The sequence below is a fragment of the Brachyistius frenatus genome, unplaced genomic scaffold, assembly GCF_029030835.1.
Source record: "Brachyistius frenatus isolate BFR_SWC_R1_liver_20210118 unplaced genomic scaffold, ASM2903083v1 Contig_138, whole genome shotgun sequence".
Classification (NCBI taxonomy): Eukaryota; Metazoa; Chordata; class Actinopteri; family Embiotocidae; genus Brachyistius; species Brachyistius frenatus.
The window spans coordinates 862,939-875,736 of record NW_027210737.1 but is presented as its reverse complement, the minus strand read 5'-3'; the positions used below and the strand labels follow the sequence as shown (position 1 = coordinate 875,736).

Sequence of the window (12,798 nt, the reverse complement as noted above, 5' to 3'; positions counted from 1 at the left end):
CATAAATCAGAATTCAGCATCTGTGATGGTGTACTGGTCCATTGGTGTACTTTAGCATGGGTAGCATGCACATCTGGGAAGACAACATTAATACTGAATGATAAAGATTTTGGAGGAACATATGCTGCCACCCAGACAATGTCTTTTTCAGGGAGGCCTTGTTTATTAGAGCAAGACAATGCCAAACCACATTCTGCACGTATTACAACAGCATTGTTCCATAGTACAAGAAGTAGGAGTGTGGGTGTTAAAATGACCTCTTACAGTCCAGATCTGTCACCCATTGAAAACATTTGGCGCATAATGAAACAAAAAATATGACAAAGGAGACACTGAACTGTTGAGCAAATGAAATCCTACAACAGGCAAGAATGGGACAACATTTTACTTTGGTCTCTTTAGTTCCCAGGCAGTTACAGAGTGTTGTTAAAAGAAGAGATGATGCAAATTGTTTTGAAACAGCTTCTAAAACGGCCCCATGGACTCCCATTCAACTTCTCTCATGAGATACAAAGTCAATACATTTTTCATTTTCGTGTCATTGCTAAAGTCACTCTTTTTTATTAGTTTTGCTGTTCAACTAATAAGAATACCCAACTCAAGGCTGTTCACAAACGTCACTGTTGGTTGATGCCTGTATACAATATATTATATAGGGAGAGATTTAAAAAAAACAACAACAATGTCTACTGTTTTGGTGCATTCATTTCTATCATTATTTATTATAGTGTCCATCATCTGATATTGTTATCATGGGGCAATGCTAACTCCATGGGTGTACTCTTTGAAGTGATGGGGAGATTAACTTCTTAATTTGGAAATATAGTTGTTTGAATCATTGATTATGTAACTTTATGGTCAAATGGAGCAAGCAGCAGAAAAGAGCTTCAACTGAAGTAAATGCAACTGATAACACCATGAAAGCGCAAAAAAAAAAAAAAATCACTTGTGGAATGCTCTCATTGGCATGTGTTTCCTTTCCTGCCTACTTTGTGCCACAGCACGCAAGGGCATTTCATCTGGTAAAATCTGGTCTGACCATACATTCTCAGTATGAATTCCACTTCTGATTTGTATGGCAGCCCTGGAGGAGCTGTCACATCCTGGGAGCATTACAGTTAATGAATGGGCATAGCTGAAAGTGGGATAGATCATTACACACCTGCCGACATTTTTGCTACCAAGAAATCTTGAGTTACAATTTGAAGCATGAGTGGTACTCAAGTGTATAAATGAGGACCCATAATCGAGACATATGATGTTGTGAATGTGTTACAAAATATTTTGAATTAGTCTTAAACTTAACAGGAATATTGACAGCTTTAATGTTTCAACATTACAGAGATAAACTCATCAATTTAACAATTTCTACATGAGCAATAGCTGAAAGCAAAAACTTGCTGGTAAAAGGAAAAAAAACATGTTCAGAGCTAGTGGGGGCCTTTTGCCTCGAGCAGTTGGAATGAGGTGAGAGCGGATAGAAAAAGGTGGCAGTAACTGAAGACCAGAAACATGCAGCTCCAGTGCCAGGGATACGTGCTAAAAAAGCAACAACAAAAAAATCCTCAAGCAAGGAGAATAATGTAGACAGTCAACAAACAATACAAAAACAATGGTGAGACAAGATAATTAGATGCAATAGTAGAATATAAATACATGGGAAACGAATGAGAGAAAAGAGGGGCTCAGTGTATCATGGGAAGTCCTCCAGCAGGCCTGTAATAGTATAACTAAAGGGTGGCTTAAGGACATCTGAGCCAGCCCAAACTGTAAGCTTTCTCAAATAGGAAAGTTTTAAGTCTAATATTAAAAGTAGAGAGGGTATCTGCCTCCCAAACCCAAATTGGGAACTGGTTCCAAAGGAAAAGGGCCTGAAAGCTGAAGGCTCTGCCTCCCATTCTCTTTTAAGAAACTCTGGGAACCCCAAGTAGGCCAACATCCTGTGAGCAAAGTACTCTTTTAGGATGATACGGTATGTTGGTTACGTACTGTAACTAAAGATTTTATGAGTCTAGGCATAGCCCTCGACAAGCTGTTGATATCAGGATAAACGTCATCTTAAAGATCTTATAGATTTTATAGATCTTTGAGATAAGATAAAGCTTGGTTGATGAGAGCTTTGTAAGTCAAGAGAAGGCATTATGCTGCTCTTTTCATAAGATGAATATACTTCTCATGTTCCATTTCATATTTCATGGAAAGAATTTCTCCTGATTTACAACTGCAAGAGAAATGACTGATTAAAGCCTGTAACTAGTTCATGAAAGCACATACTGTGCACAGTGCTGCACCTGCTGTCTGGCGATATTATTTCACATGAGAAATAACACATTCAGTTGCAAAGGTTTTAAGTCTGAGAAATATATGGACACGCATACACTGACATCCAATTGTGTCAAAGAAATGTGATTCAAATTGCAGGTTCTGAGCAACTTTTGCTCAAAGGTAGAAATATCTGGTTAAATACAGCCATGGTATGTCAACTCTCTAGTATATATTTTTGTTTTTTCTGCACCCCACAATATGTACACACCATGTATGTAGGATTCTATTGAAGATGGGTTTGTCACTGGTGACAGTGTGCAGAGAGCATGTCTGATGGTTATCAGCGAACATCACACACACACTGACATGTAATGTGGCAAATGACCTATGACTGGAATCAGCTGAGATGTCTATAGGAACATTTTAAACTGGTATAAAGCCGAGTTCAAGAAAAATGGAAGACTTGAAAGGGAAAAGTGTTTAGAAAAGTTAAAAGTGTCTTTGGTTAATATCGGAGATAAATGCTTCTTTTTTTATGTGTGTCTTTTTAACTAATTTACAGTTTGGCATTATTCTTGAACTTGCTGGGCCTGATTCTGTCACTTGAGCTGCTGACTATCAATCAGGGCTCATGTTCACTGGAAAGTGAAGTTCAGTGAACAGATCACCATGTGCCATTTCTTCACAGGAAAAGGATTTTCCCCTCATTGTAGATGCAGCACCAGTGGTTCTGTACACTTTCCTCTCATACAGGCCAACCAAACATTTTAAGTTTGTTTTTATGGGGTGAAATCTTAAAACAACAGGGAACTTGAAGGTCTGTGCATTTATGTCTATGCACTTTTTGTAACTGTGATCAACATGAGGAATTAGGCCATTAACTATTTTGTGCTAATTATTGTCAAGATTAGCCTTAAACTTCAAGAAAAGAATGGCCTCAATGTGAATGTATCCCTCAGTCACTGAGTGAGTGGATCATTGTAGCAACCGACTGAGAGCTTAACTGAACTGAAAAATGAACATATTATTTCTAAATGTGATTGAGTTCCTTCCTCAAACAGATGTGTCCTTTTAAACAAAACATTTGTAGATGACACATCGCTACTGCACACAACTTCATACACCACCAGAAGGAGAGACTTTTGTTGATTTTGTTGATTTGGTCATTTTTCCCATAGTTCACATACGGGGACACTTTGAGTCTATTAAGAGTCTTAAGTACCAGGGTGGTTGACCACTGTTCTGGTTGATGATACAAATATGGGATTATAATCCAGCCCTTTCTGTTGCCTCTGCATCAGGATCATCTACTAGTTGAGAATTTCAGAGGTGATGGCAAAGAGGTCAAGTTTTTTCTCTTGCCGGTGCCCAGATGGACTCAATCATATCTCTGATGACAGCTGACCAGCAGCGACACTCACCCACTCTCTGGGCTGGTTTGGCTGATGGATTGATTTTTTTTTCTTGCATAATGTTAAAATACCAAAACTCAGTAAGTGCCCAAGTAAGTTTCAGCACTCCTATACTTGTGCAACTGATAAGGAGGAATTATCTATATGACTTTTAGTAAATGGAATGGGTCAAATTGCATAAATACTGATTCCAACAAAGCGCAAAATGCAACTCAGAAGCATTTTCTCATTATGCCTGTCTGTGGCTTGAGTTTCGCATGTAATAATTATTGCATGAAAGCCAAAAAACACAACAAAACCTCTGAAAAAACTCAACAGATTTTAAGATGCCAGTGTTCCCTCTAGAATTCACAGAGACTTTGGTAAAGAAGTCATGTCTGGATTGAATAGTAAGAGACAGATCTATGCTGCTTGCCTTGTCCAGCACTGTTCCTTGCCTTGGGGCAACCAACTGGCTGTCTGGCTACTCGTCAGGTATCTGCGAGGCCTGTTCAGTGCAGGCCATATTTACCAGATGCACCACTCCCTTAGGGTGAGCACTCTACAGCTGGCAGCTCCAGGGTCCAGTAAACTCATTGGCCCTCAGCCAGAAACAAGCTGAAGGGTGCCTTAGCCTGAGTACTGCACAGATAAACATGTCTGTATGCACTGCACAGAGTAAATTCACTGGACAAGACAAACAATGAGCTGAGATAAACAGCTGCAGACTGCACACTTTACACACTCCAATTAGTTGGGATGAATACACTCTAGTTGTTCCAGTAGTGTAACCTTTTTCAATTCAATTTTATTTATATAGCGCCAAGTCACAACACAAGTTATTTCAGGGCACTGTACATAGTCAAGTCCTTACAACAGAACCATATAACATTTCAGAGAGAAATCCAACAATTCAACAACTCCAACAGCTGGGTGGAAAAAGCTCCCCATTAGCAGGAAGAAAAACCTCATTGAGACAATAAACAAAGCCATGGGAAAGAGAAGGCATGAAATTAATGTATTGGAATTGTTAAGCGTTATTGAATTAATACAAGTATAATTTTAGGCGGAGTGATGTATTATTCCAAGGGGAGGATATGTGACCTACTTTAACGTGACTATTATGCACAAACCAAGTATAGCAATTCTGAAAACAGAAGGTAATTGAGACAATATTTTAACTGCTGAACAGTGAACTGCCTCTTAAGACTGAATAGAATCTGAGGACGTGTTTTTGATCGACCTCTCTAATGTTGTTTACGAAATAACCAACATAATAGACACATTGGCTTCAAAAACCTTAAGCTTAAAACCCAGTTGGGTAACATTCACCAGCGGACCAATATGTATTGTTAACTGTTGAACATAATCCCCATCAAAGGCACTATTTAACTGTGTTTGAGTGCTTAAAGTAGGATCCCCAATTGTTTTAGGAAGCAGGGAACTTTCCAGGGAACTAAGACTTTCGGGGGAAGTTCTGTGGCAATGACTTTAAGGTAATTGTAAAAAGAGCAAATTTGTACATTTTCATTTTCTAAACCTGACTACTTCTGTAATGACTGAATTTGTATGAGGAGTAAAAGGGAAGAAAAGGTGATTCTCCTCAAAGCAACTGCATCTCTAGTGCTTTGTCTTGTTTTTATGTTCCTTTTTAATAAATTCTGTTGACTGCATTGTGCATGCGAACGGGACCTCTTCAGATTCTTTTCATAAGCATCCACATTATCATAAATCCCTCCCAGTGTAATCCTCACCCTCCACCATGCTGTGATAGCCTTCTGTATGAGAAGACTACCTCACCTGTTTGAATAGAAAATGATTGCTAAGTGTGTCTGCCTCACACTGCCAAGCACTCTCTGAGTTTAACCCTTCAGGCTAAATATAGATCCCCTGAGACTCTCTTCAGCTCCACTGAATGGGCTAACTGAGTGGTCTATTCACTTCAGTCAGCTTCTGTTTGTTTCTTCACTTTTGATTTTCCTCATGTCTACATTCCAGAACCCATTCCTCTGAGGGGGAACTGGTGTACAATATCTTTACAGTTTGGTCTGGATGTAATGAAAGTTCACTTGTGTGGTTACCAGTTTTGTTCTCATCTTTCAAGAGACTTACAGAAAAGGCACATTTTACTGTATAAAACATATTTGAATACCAATAAATCCAATTACACCCAGGAGATTACAGTTACACTTTATAGATTGTTATATACAATTATTGTTATCAAGTAGGTTATTTTTCAAACTTTAAAACTCAGAATCCCCTAATTATACATTATCTATTGTTTTTATCCTGTTCCCCACTTTGTGACATACTTAACAGTACAGGTACATGCTCATTTTACAATATGTGTGGAGGTTTGTGGATGCCCCCTTACTGTGGAGAGACGTGCTGTGAGGCAATTCAATCCAAAGGGCCAAATGATTGGAAGCAAAATCTTATTTTCTAAGTATTGATTCTGTGGGCAACCTGCAAAATGCAAAAACCTCAGCAAGATGGATCTGCTGTCATGTCTTACAGTATAAATCAGGCAATCAATGTCACACCTCCACTAGGGCTTGTATGAACCTAATACCACTCATCTGTACTAAATAGTGAAAACCCATGGGTTCATCAATCATCAATTCAAGGAGCAGTCTCTAGTTAATAATCTGGTCTTTTCCCGCTGAACGGCCATTGCCTTTATCTGTGTGAACCAGCTGATAGTGCCTCTATTTGACAGAGGGAGGAGATGTGAGCAATATGTTTTACTTTGATTGCTGTCTTCTCGTTCTTGCTCAGATTGCAGCACTATAATTCCCAGTTTGAAACTGTCTACTATCATGATTTGAAATTGAAGCTTGCCACAAAGATTGATAATCTATTAGTCCCTCAGAATACAGTTGATTGGTCAATTTTGTAGAAAAAAAACATACTTAAATATGTTTTTCCAGATTTATATCAATGAAACTGTTTAGTAATGCCTCATGACACATCACATCACCTAATATGGCAGTAAATCTTTGTATTGGTCCAAGCCTTTATTGGACCTTATACTGAGACTCCAATTTTCAACCACCCACCTCCTTAAGTGTTGTAATGTGTACACATGAAACTAGTGAAACTAAAAATTTTAAATAGTAAACAGAAATACAAACAAACAGCAGCATGTTTTTAAAAAGATTCACTTATTTTGTTTTAGTTGCCCTCACATATGAGAATTGTTGACGTTCTTGATATCAACAATGAGCTGAAATAAAGTTATTGAGTTCTTATTGGTTAGTATGGCCTTTTCACCTTTTCTGGTGGACGAAACTACATTTGGGATGATTGTTATGCAGAGCACCAAATGTGTTCAATGTTGTATTTGACCACTAGTGGCATCATGAAGAAATGTTTTGATTAGTTAGTCTTCTTTATATTTTGTACACAACACTGAAAATGACAGGAAATGACGTGCACACACGTGGCACAATACCTTACTTATTTGCCATCTCAATACCGTGCTTCCTGATTAGTTATGTGATCCTCACAACAACTTCTCTCAGTCCCTAATTTACGCATCAAAACTAAAGGGGACCTGGCTTCGTCCGTTGCCCTAAGGTTCTGGTATAGTCTTCCATCCCACATTCATGGCCTTGTACCACCACTGCTACTTCTAAATCATATTTAAAGATCCACCTGTCTGTGAAGGTTCTCTGTCATCCAGATAATGATCAATCTAAGTTTTATCCAAAGGCAACTGGACGGCTTTTAGTTTCTTAAATATGTTCCTTCAGTTCTCGAGCTCAGAACTGAAGAAGCCTTTTGGATGAGAGGCGAAACGTCTTCAGGAAACTAAAGAAGTCCAGTTGCCCTTGGATAAAACCTAAAAAGACCAACTGGTTTTCTGTTGCTCATAGCGGCATCTAAAGTGGCCTCATGGTATTCGCTCAAGCCCACTTTTAACTTGTCTCTTAATGTTCTCTTATTGTGGAAACCAATGTAGTTTGTTACTGTTTATGTGGAAAATACACAGACTTTTAAGCCTAAACACATATTTATTTGTAATTACCGGATTAATGAATAGCTGATAAATGCATTCTCAATATAAGTCAAATGTCATGCTTGTTGCACAAATCTTTTCTTTTTTTCTTACCTGCTGTATACTGACTAAAATACACAGGGTTAAGTTAACTATTTTTCGGAATGTCACGTACAATTAGTACTAAATTATACTGAATTATCCAGTAAACTTCTTGGGAAATAAAAGGATACTACAGACCTATAGAATAGTGGTACACAACAGTAGAAATATTTACAACTACCAAACATGAAGGTTAACAATGCTAGCAATCAGATAATTTGTTTTGTAAATTTACTTTTATGAAGAAGGTAATTAATTAATTACAACCCCAAGTCTTAAGCCCCAAGTAAACACAGTGCTTCAACGTGACAAATACTGGATATAACTATGCAGTACAGTTTATAGATATTTACCTGACAGGAATATGACAATATGAATGACAATGTGGTACAAAGGACATCACCTTTTTAGGAGGCTCAAATGGCTTCAGCCATTGTTTATGAACATTGATTTAAATCAATCATTTAAATGTGTTTTGCTCTTTTTCAGGTTACGAGCACCCACGCTTCAAAGTCAGACATTGTCAAGTCAGGAAGCACCAAATCCACACTTAAGCATATATGGACAGAAAGCAGTAAGGAAATGTCCATCAGTAGGCTGCTGTCACAGACTTTACATGGCAAAGAGAACAGCACAGCCTTGGACCTTCGCTATGACACTCCAGAGCCCTACTCGGAGCAGGACCTGTGGGACTGGCTGAGGAACTCCACAGACCTGCAGGACTCACGGCCGCGTGCTAAACGGCGGCCCATGGTCAAAACGGGGAAGTTTAAGAAGATGTTCGGCTGGGGAGACTTCCATTCCAACATCAAGACGGTCAAACTCAACCTGCTGATCACTGGTAAGATTGTGGATCATGGCAACGGCACCTTCAGTGTCTACTTCCGCCACAACTCCACAGGCCAGGGCAACGTATCAGTGAGCTTGGTTCCTCCAACCAAGATAGTGGAGTTTGATGTGGCGGCGCAGCAGTCAGTCATCGATGCAAAGGACTCAAAGTCCTTTAACTGCCGTATAGAGTACGAGAAAGTGGAGAAGGGTGCCAAGAACACACTCTGCAACTTTGACCCATCCAAGACATGCTACCAGGAGCAGACCCAAAGCCATGTCTCCTGGCTCTGCTCCAAACCTTTCAAAGTCATCTGCATCTTCATTTCCTTCTACAGCACCGACTACAAACTGGTGCAGAAAGTGTGCCCGGACTACAATTACCACAGTGACACTCCCTATTTCCCCTCCGGCTGACATGCCTATCCTCTCACACAGCATAGTGGACAAGTGGAGCACAGACTGGGGCTTCTCTCCCAGAGAAATGTTTATGTTAGCTGTACTGTCCTTTAACATGTCCATACCAGAGTGTCACCCATCCCAAATGATTTCCCTATTTAATGTCTTGAATTTTGCAGCGAGCACTTACTTTTAACAGTTACAAAATGTGGTATATAGAACAGTAAGATGCTTAAAAATGACCTAAGAAACTCTGTGATTACAGTTAGTATTTCGTACCTGAATTACATTTTGTTCCTGTTGCAACCATGTGTAGGATGCATGGGTTTATTGGTCCTTTTCAGCTTGTACTCGTCACTATTAAAAGCTGCCCTTTCTTGTTTGCTTTTTGTTTACATCACACTTCTGCCACAATAAGATGTTAATAATTGTATTTTATTTATTTGGGGGTATATTTCATATACAATGCGTTTACTCTCTGGACAACAACATATGGGGTGTTTGCCCCTGCTGTGCTATTTACGCTCTGCAGTTTATCCTGCATAACTGGAAAACAAAATAACTCCTCATTCAAATAACAATTAAAAAAAAAATAATCCTCAGATGATTTTACAAAACCGTTAAAGCAGCTGAGGAGGACAGTGAAGGTTGATAATTTCTGAAATGTAAGGTGGTCTTACCCACGTGAGCTGAGACTGAGCGGGCCTCTGGCTCTCAGTCATGAGAGAAAATCTGTTACCATGCTCAGATACTATAACACTGTCAATCCTCAACTGTCATCAGAGTGCTCTTTCTACTGCAGCCAGATGTAGAGTTGGTTGGATGATTGGTTAATTCTGTGCTGACTGAATGTCTGATTACCTGACTGATTGATCAGTGGATTGTTTGTGGGGGACGGGGCTTGCTCATTGTCACTTAATATATCAAATGTAATGTATTGAATTATATATCTTAGATCTTAATTTGTATGAATGGTTTGTATTGTACATAGTTTATCCCAATTACGCTGCTTCTGTACATGCCCCCCATGAGCTGTGTGTTTACCCCTTTCTCGCTAAGTCCTCTTGTTCACTCCATTTATGCTCGTTCTTGGTTCTTCTAACAAAGAAAAAAATGTTGCTGCCCTAGATGTGAATTTCATTAAAACAGCAAATCTGTACAGAAGCTGTAAAACTGACTCAATATATTAAAAGTATTCATTGAAATTTTCTTTATCGGGGGTGGGGTTTGGGGTTGGTTGGGGGCTTGAGATATGAATTAAAGAAATCCGTAAATTTTATCAATTGAATGTTGGCACGTCTGAGTTCTTTCTGTGATTCTTGCCGTAATAATGAGTTAGAAATGGTTTGTTGAAGGCTCGTTACATATCACTACATCTGTCAGCTGTTTGAATGAGGATGGTCTACAACACAAAGCGCCAGTTTGTATTGATACATTGAAATGTAACAGTGGTTCTAGTATTTTCCAGGAGGCTGATGAGAGAATTAGGCTGTCCAAAAGAAATGGAATGTTTTGTATGGTGTACTGTCATATGACTAAACACAGTAGATTTGGTCTGTTGTGAACAAAAAAAAGTTGTTAATATTCTATAGTTGAGCTGGAGGAATCTTTTAGAGAAAGTGCTCCGCTGTCCCTGCAGCAGGTGGTGGAGAGGGTGGTCAGGATTATCCAATATGGATAATAGTTTGTTCAGCGTCCTCCTCTCCACCACCTTTTCCAGGCTGTCCAGTTTGTAGCCGATGATGGAGCCGGCCTTCTTAACCAGTTTGTTAAGTCTGTTGGTGTCTCCAGCTCCAATGCTGCTCCCCCAGCAGACCCCAGTGAAGTACAATGCACTGGCCACAACAGACTGGTAGAACATCTCCAACATCTCGCTGCACACATTGAAGGATCGAAGTTTCCTCAAGAAAAAGAGTCGACTCATCACCTTCTTGTAGACAGCATTGATGTTGGTCTTCCAGTTCAGTCTGTTGTCGATGGACACACCCAGGTACTTGTACTCCTCAACCATGTCCACCACCTCTCCCAGAACTTTCAGCGGTTGTAGAGCCGTCATCTTCCTCCTGAAGTCGACCACCACCTCTCTGGTCTTGGCTACGTTCAGGAGCAGATGATTTCTTCCCGCCCACTCCACAAAGTCCTCCACTACTGCCCTGTACTCGTCCTCCCGACCATCCCTTATACATCCTACCACTGCAGAGTCATCAGAGAACTTCTGCAGATGGCAGGACTCTGAGTTGTACTGGAAGTCAGTTGTGTATAAGGTGAACAGGAAGGGAGACAGAACAGTTCCCTGAGGAGCTCCAGTACCACTGACCACCATATCAGACAGCACACTGCCCAGACGGACAAACTGTGGTCTGCCTGTCAGGTAGTCAGTGATCCAGGAGACGGTGGGCGCGTCCACCCCCACCACCCGCAGCTTCTCACTCAGCAGCAGTGGTTGGATGGTGTTGAATGCACTGGAGAAATCAAAGAAAGTGATTCTCACAGAGTCACCGGTTCCATCCAGGTGAGACTGAGCTCGTTGCAGCAGGTAGAATAGTTGATTCTCCGATGTCACAGAAAATCCAGTCTCCTGTGTGGACGTAGGAAATACTATTCACTCTCAAACCTACTCATCAAATACCTTCTAGACTGGCAGGGATCCTTGGTAAAGCATGGAAACAGTGAAATACAGATTAATCCACATTCCATGTAATTGCTTGGGGTGTTGGGTTGGATTTTACAATGTCCCTGTGTCACATTGATTAATGTCAGAAAATCTGTTCTGAGTGATGAGAGGAGATGATTCTGTAGGTAAAATTGTCATGATGTCCCTCAGTTCATGAAGTCCGACGTATGGCACTATTAAAGTAACAGTCTGTTTTGCATCTTTTCCAGTTCCACAAATTCACTACATAAATGGACTTCATAATGTATGTTATTAAGTGAACACCATTTCAAGTCACGTCAGTTCTGTACAACCATAGCTAAATCGGTTATTGTGAAAAGCCACTTCAGTATGTATAGCAGTATAAGGAACACATACTACAAGACAGCACATATTACAAGGTCTGATGTTTAGTGCGGATTCTGACTGTTCTCCAATTCAGTTACATTCAGTTTAATACAAATCTGTCGGCAACAATTGTAGTTCAATATGGATAGGCAGATAGGCAGATAGACAGATAGATAGACAGATAGATAGATAGATAGATAGATAGATAGATAGATAGATAGATAGATAGATAGATAGATAGATAGATAGATAATTTATTAATCCCTCAGAGGGACATTTTTACATTCCAGAGGCATGTACAGGGCAAAATATTGAATATAAAAAAAACAGAAAAAAAACAATTTCCACATTCTATACAATAAAATAAAATAGAATAATATTAAATAGTAATTTTACTTTGAAACTAATTATTTTTGTTTTGTATTGACCAGGTCTATAACAGTTATCAGGAGATTGGTAAATCCCCTTTATACACTGTTTTTTTACAACTGGTTTATTTTCATATTTGTTATCATAAAGAGTCAACTTAATAAATGTAATTGACTGCCAGAGCAACAAAAATCAATTACAGGTTGTACTAAACCATAGTTTTCAGTCAAGCTTTCACACTTAATTCCAAACTTTCCCTCACTGAGGTCTTCTAACAACATTTCCATTACAAAGACAATTACAAAGAGTTTTGGAATCCATCACTTTTATATCATCACACTTAACAAAACCAAACGTAGTAAACAAACACTAAGAATTCTCACTTCTCTGAAGATGGTAAAGGTGTTTGGAAAAAGACCATAAGGAAATTAAGAAAAATATAT

General features: G+C 39.3%; 1 protein-coding gene across 1 annotated transcript in view; it reads left to right on the top strand.

Annotated features, from left to right (window-relative positions):
- Positions 1 to 10,233, top strand: part of nxph1 (neurexophilin 1) — a 52,823-nt gene extending 42,590 nt beyond the window's left edge. The window contains exon 2 of the mRNA XM_069715127.1: positions 8,248 to 10,233. Within this exon, the coding sequence (XP_069571228.1) occupies positions 8,248 to 9,003 (756 nt within the window). The 3' untranslated portion in view covers positions 9,004 to 10,233. The remainder of the gene's footprint in view (positions 1 to 8,247) is intronic.
- The last annotated feature ends 2,565 nt before the right edge of the window (positions 10,234 to 12,798 follow it).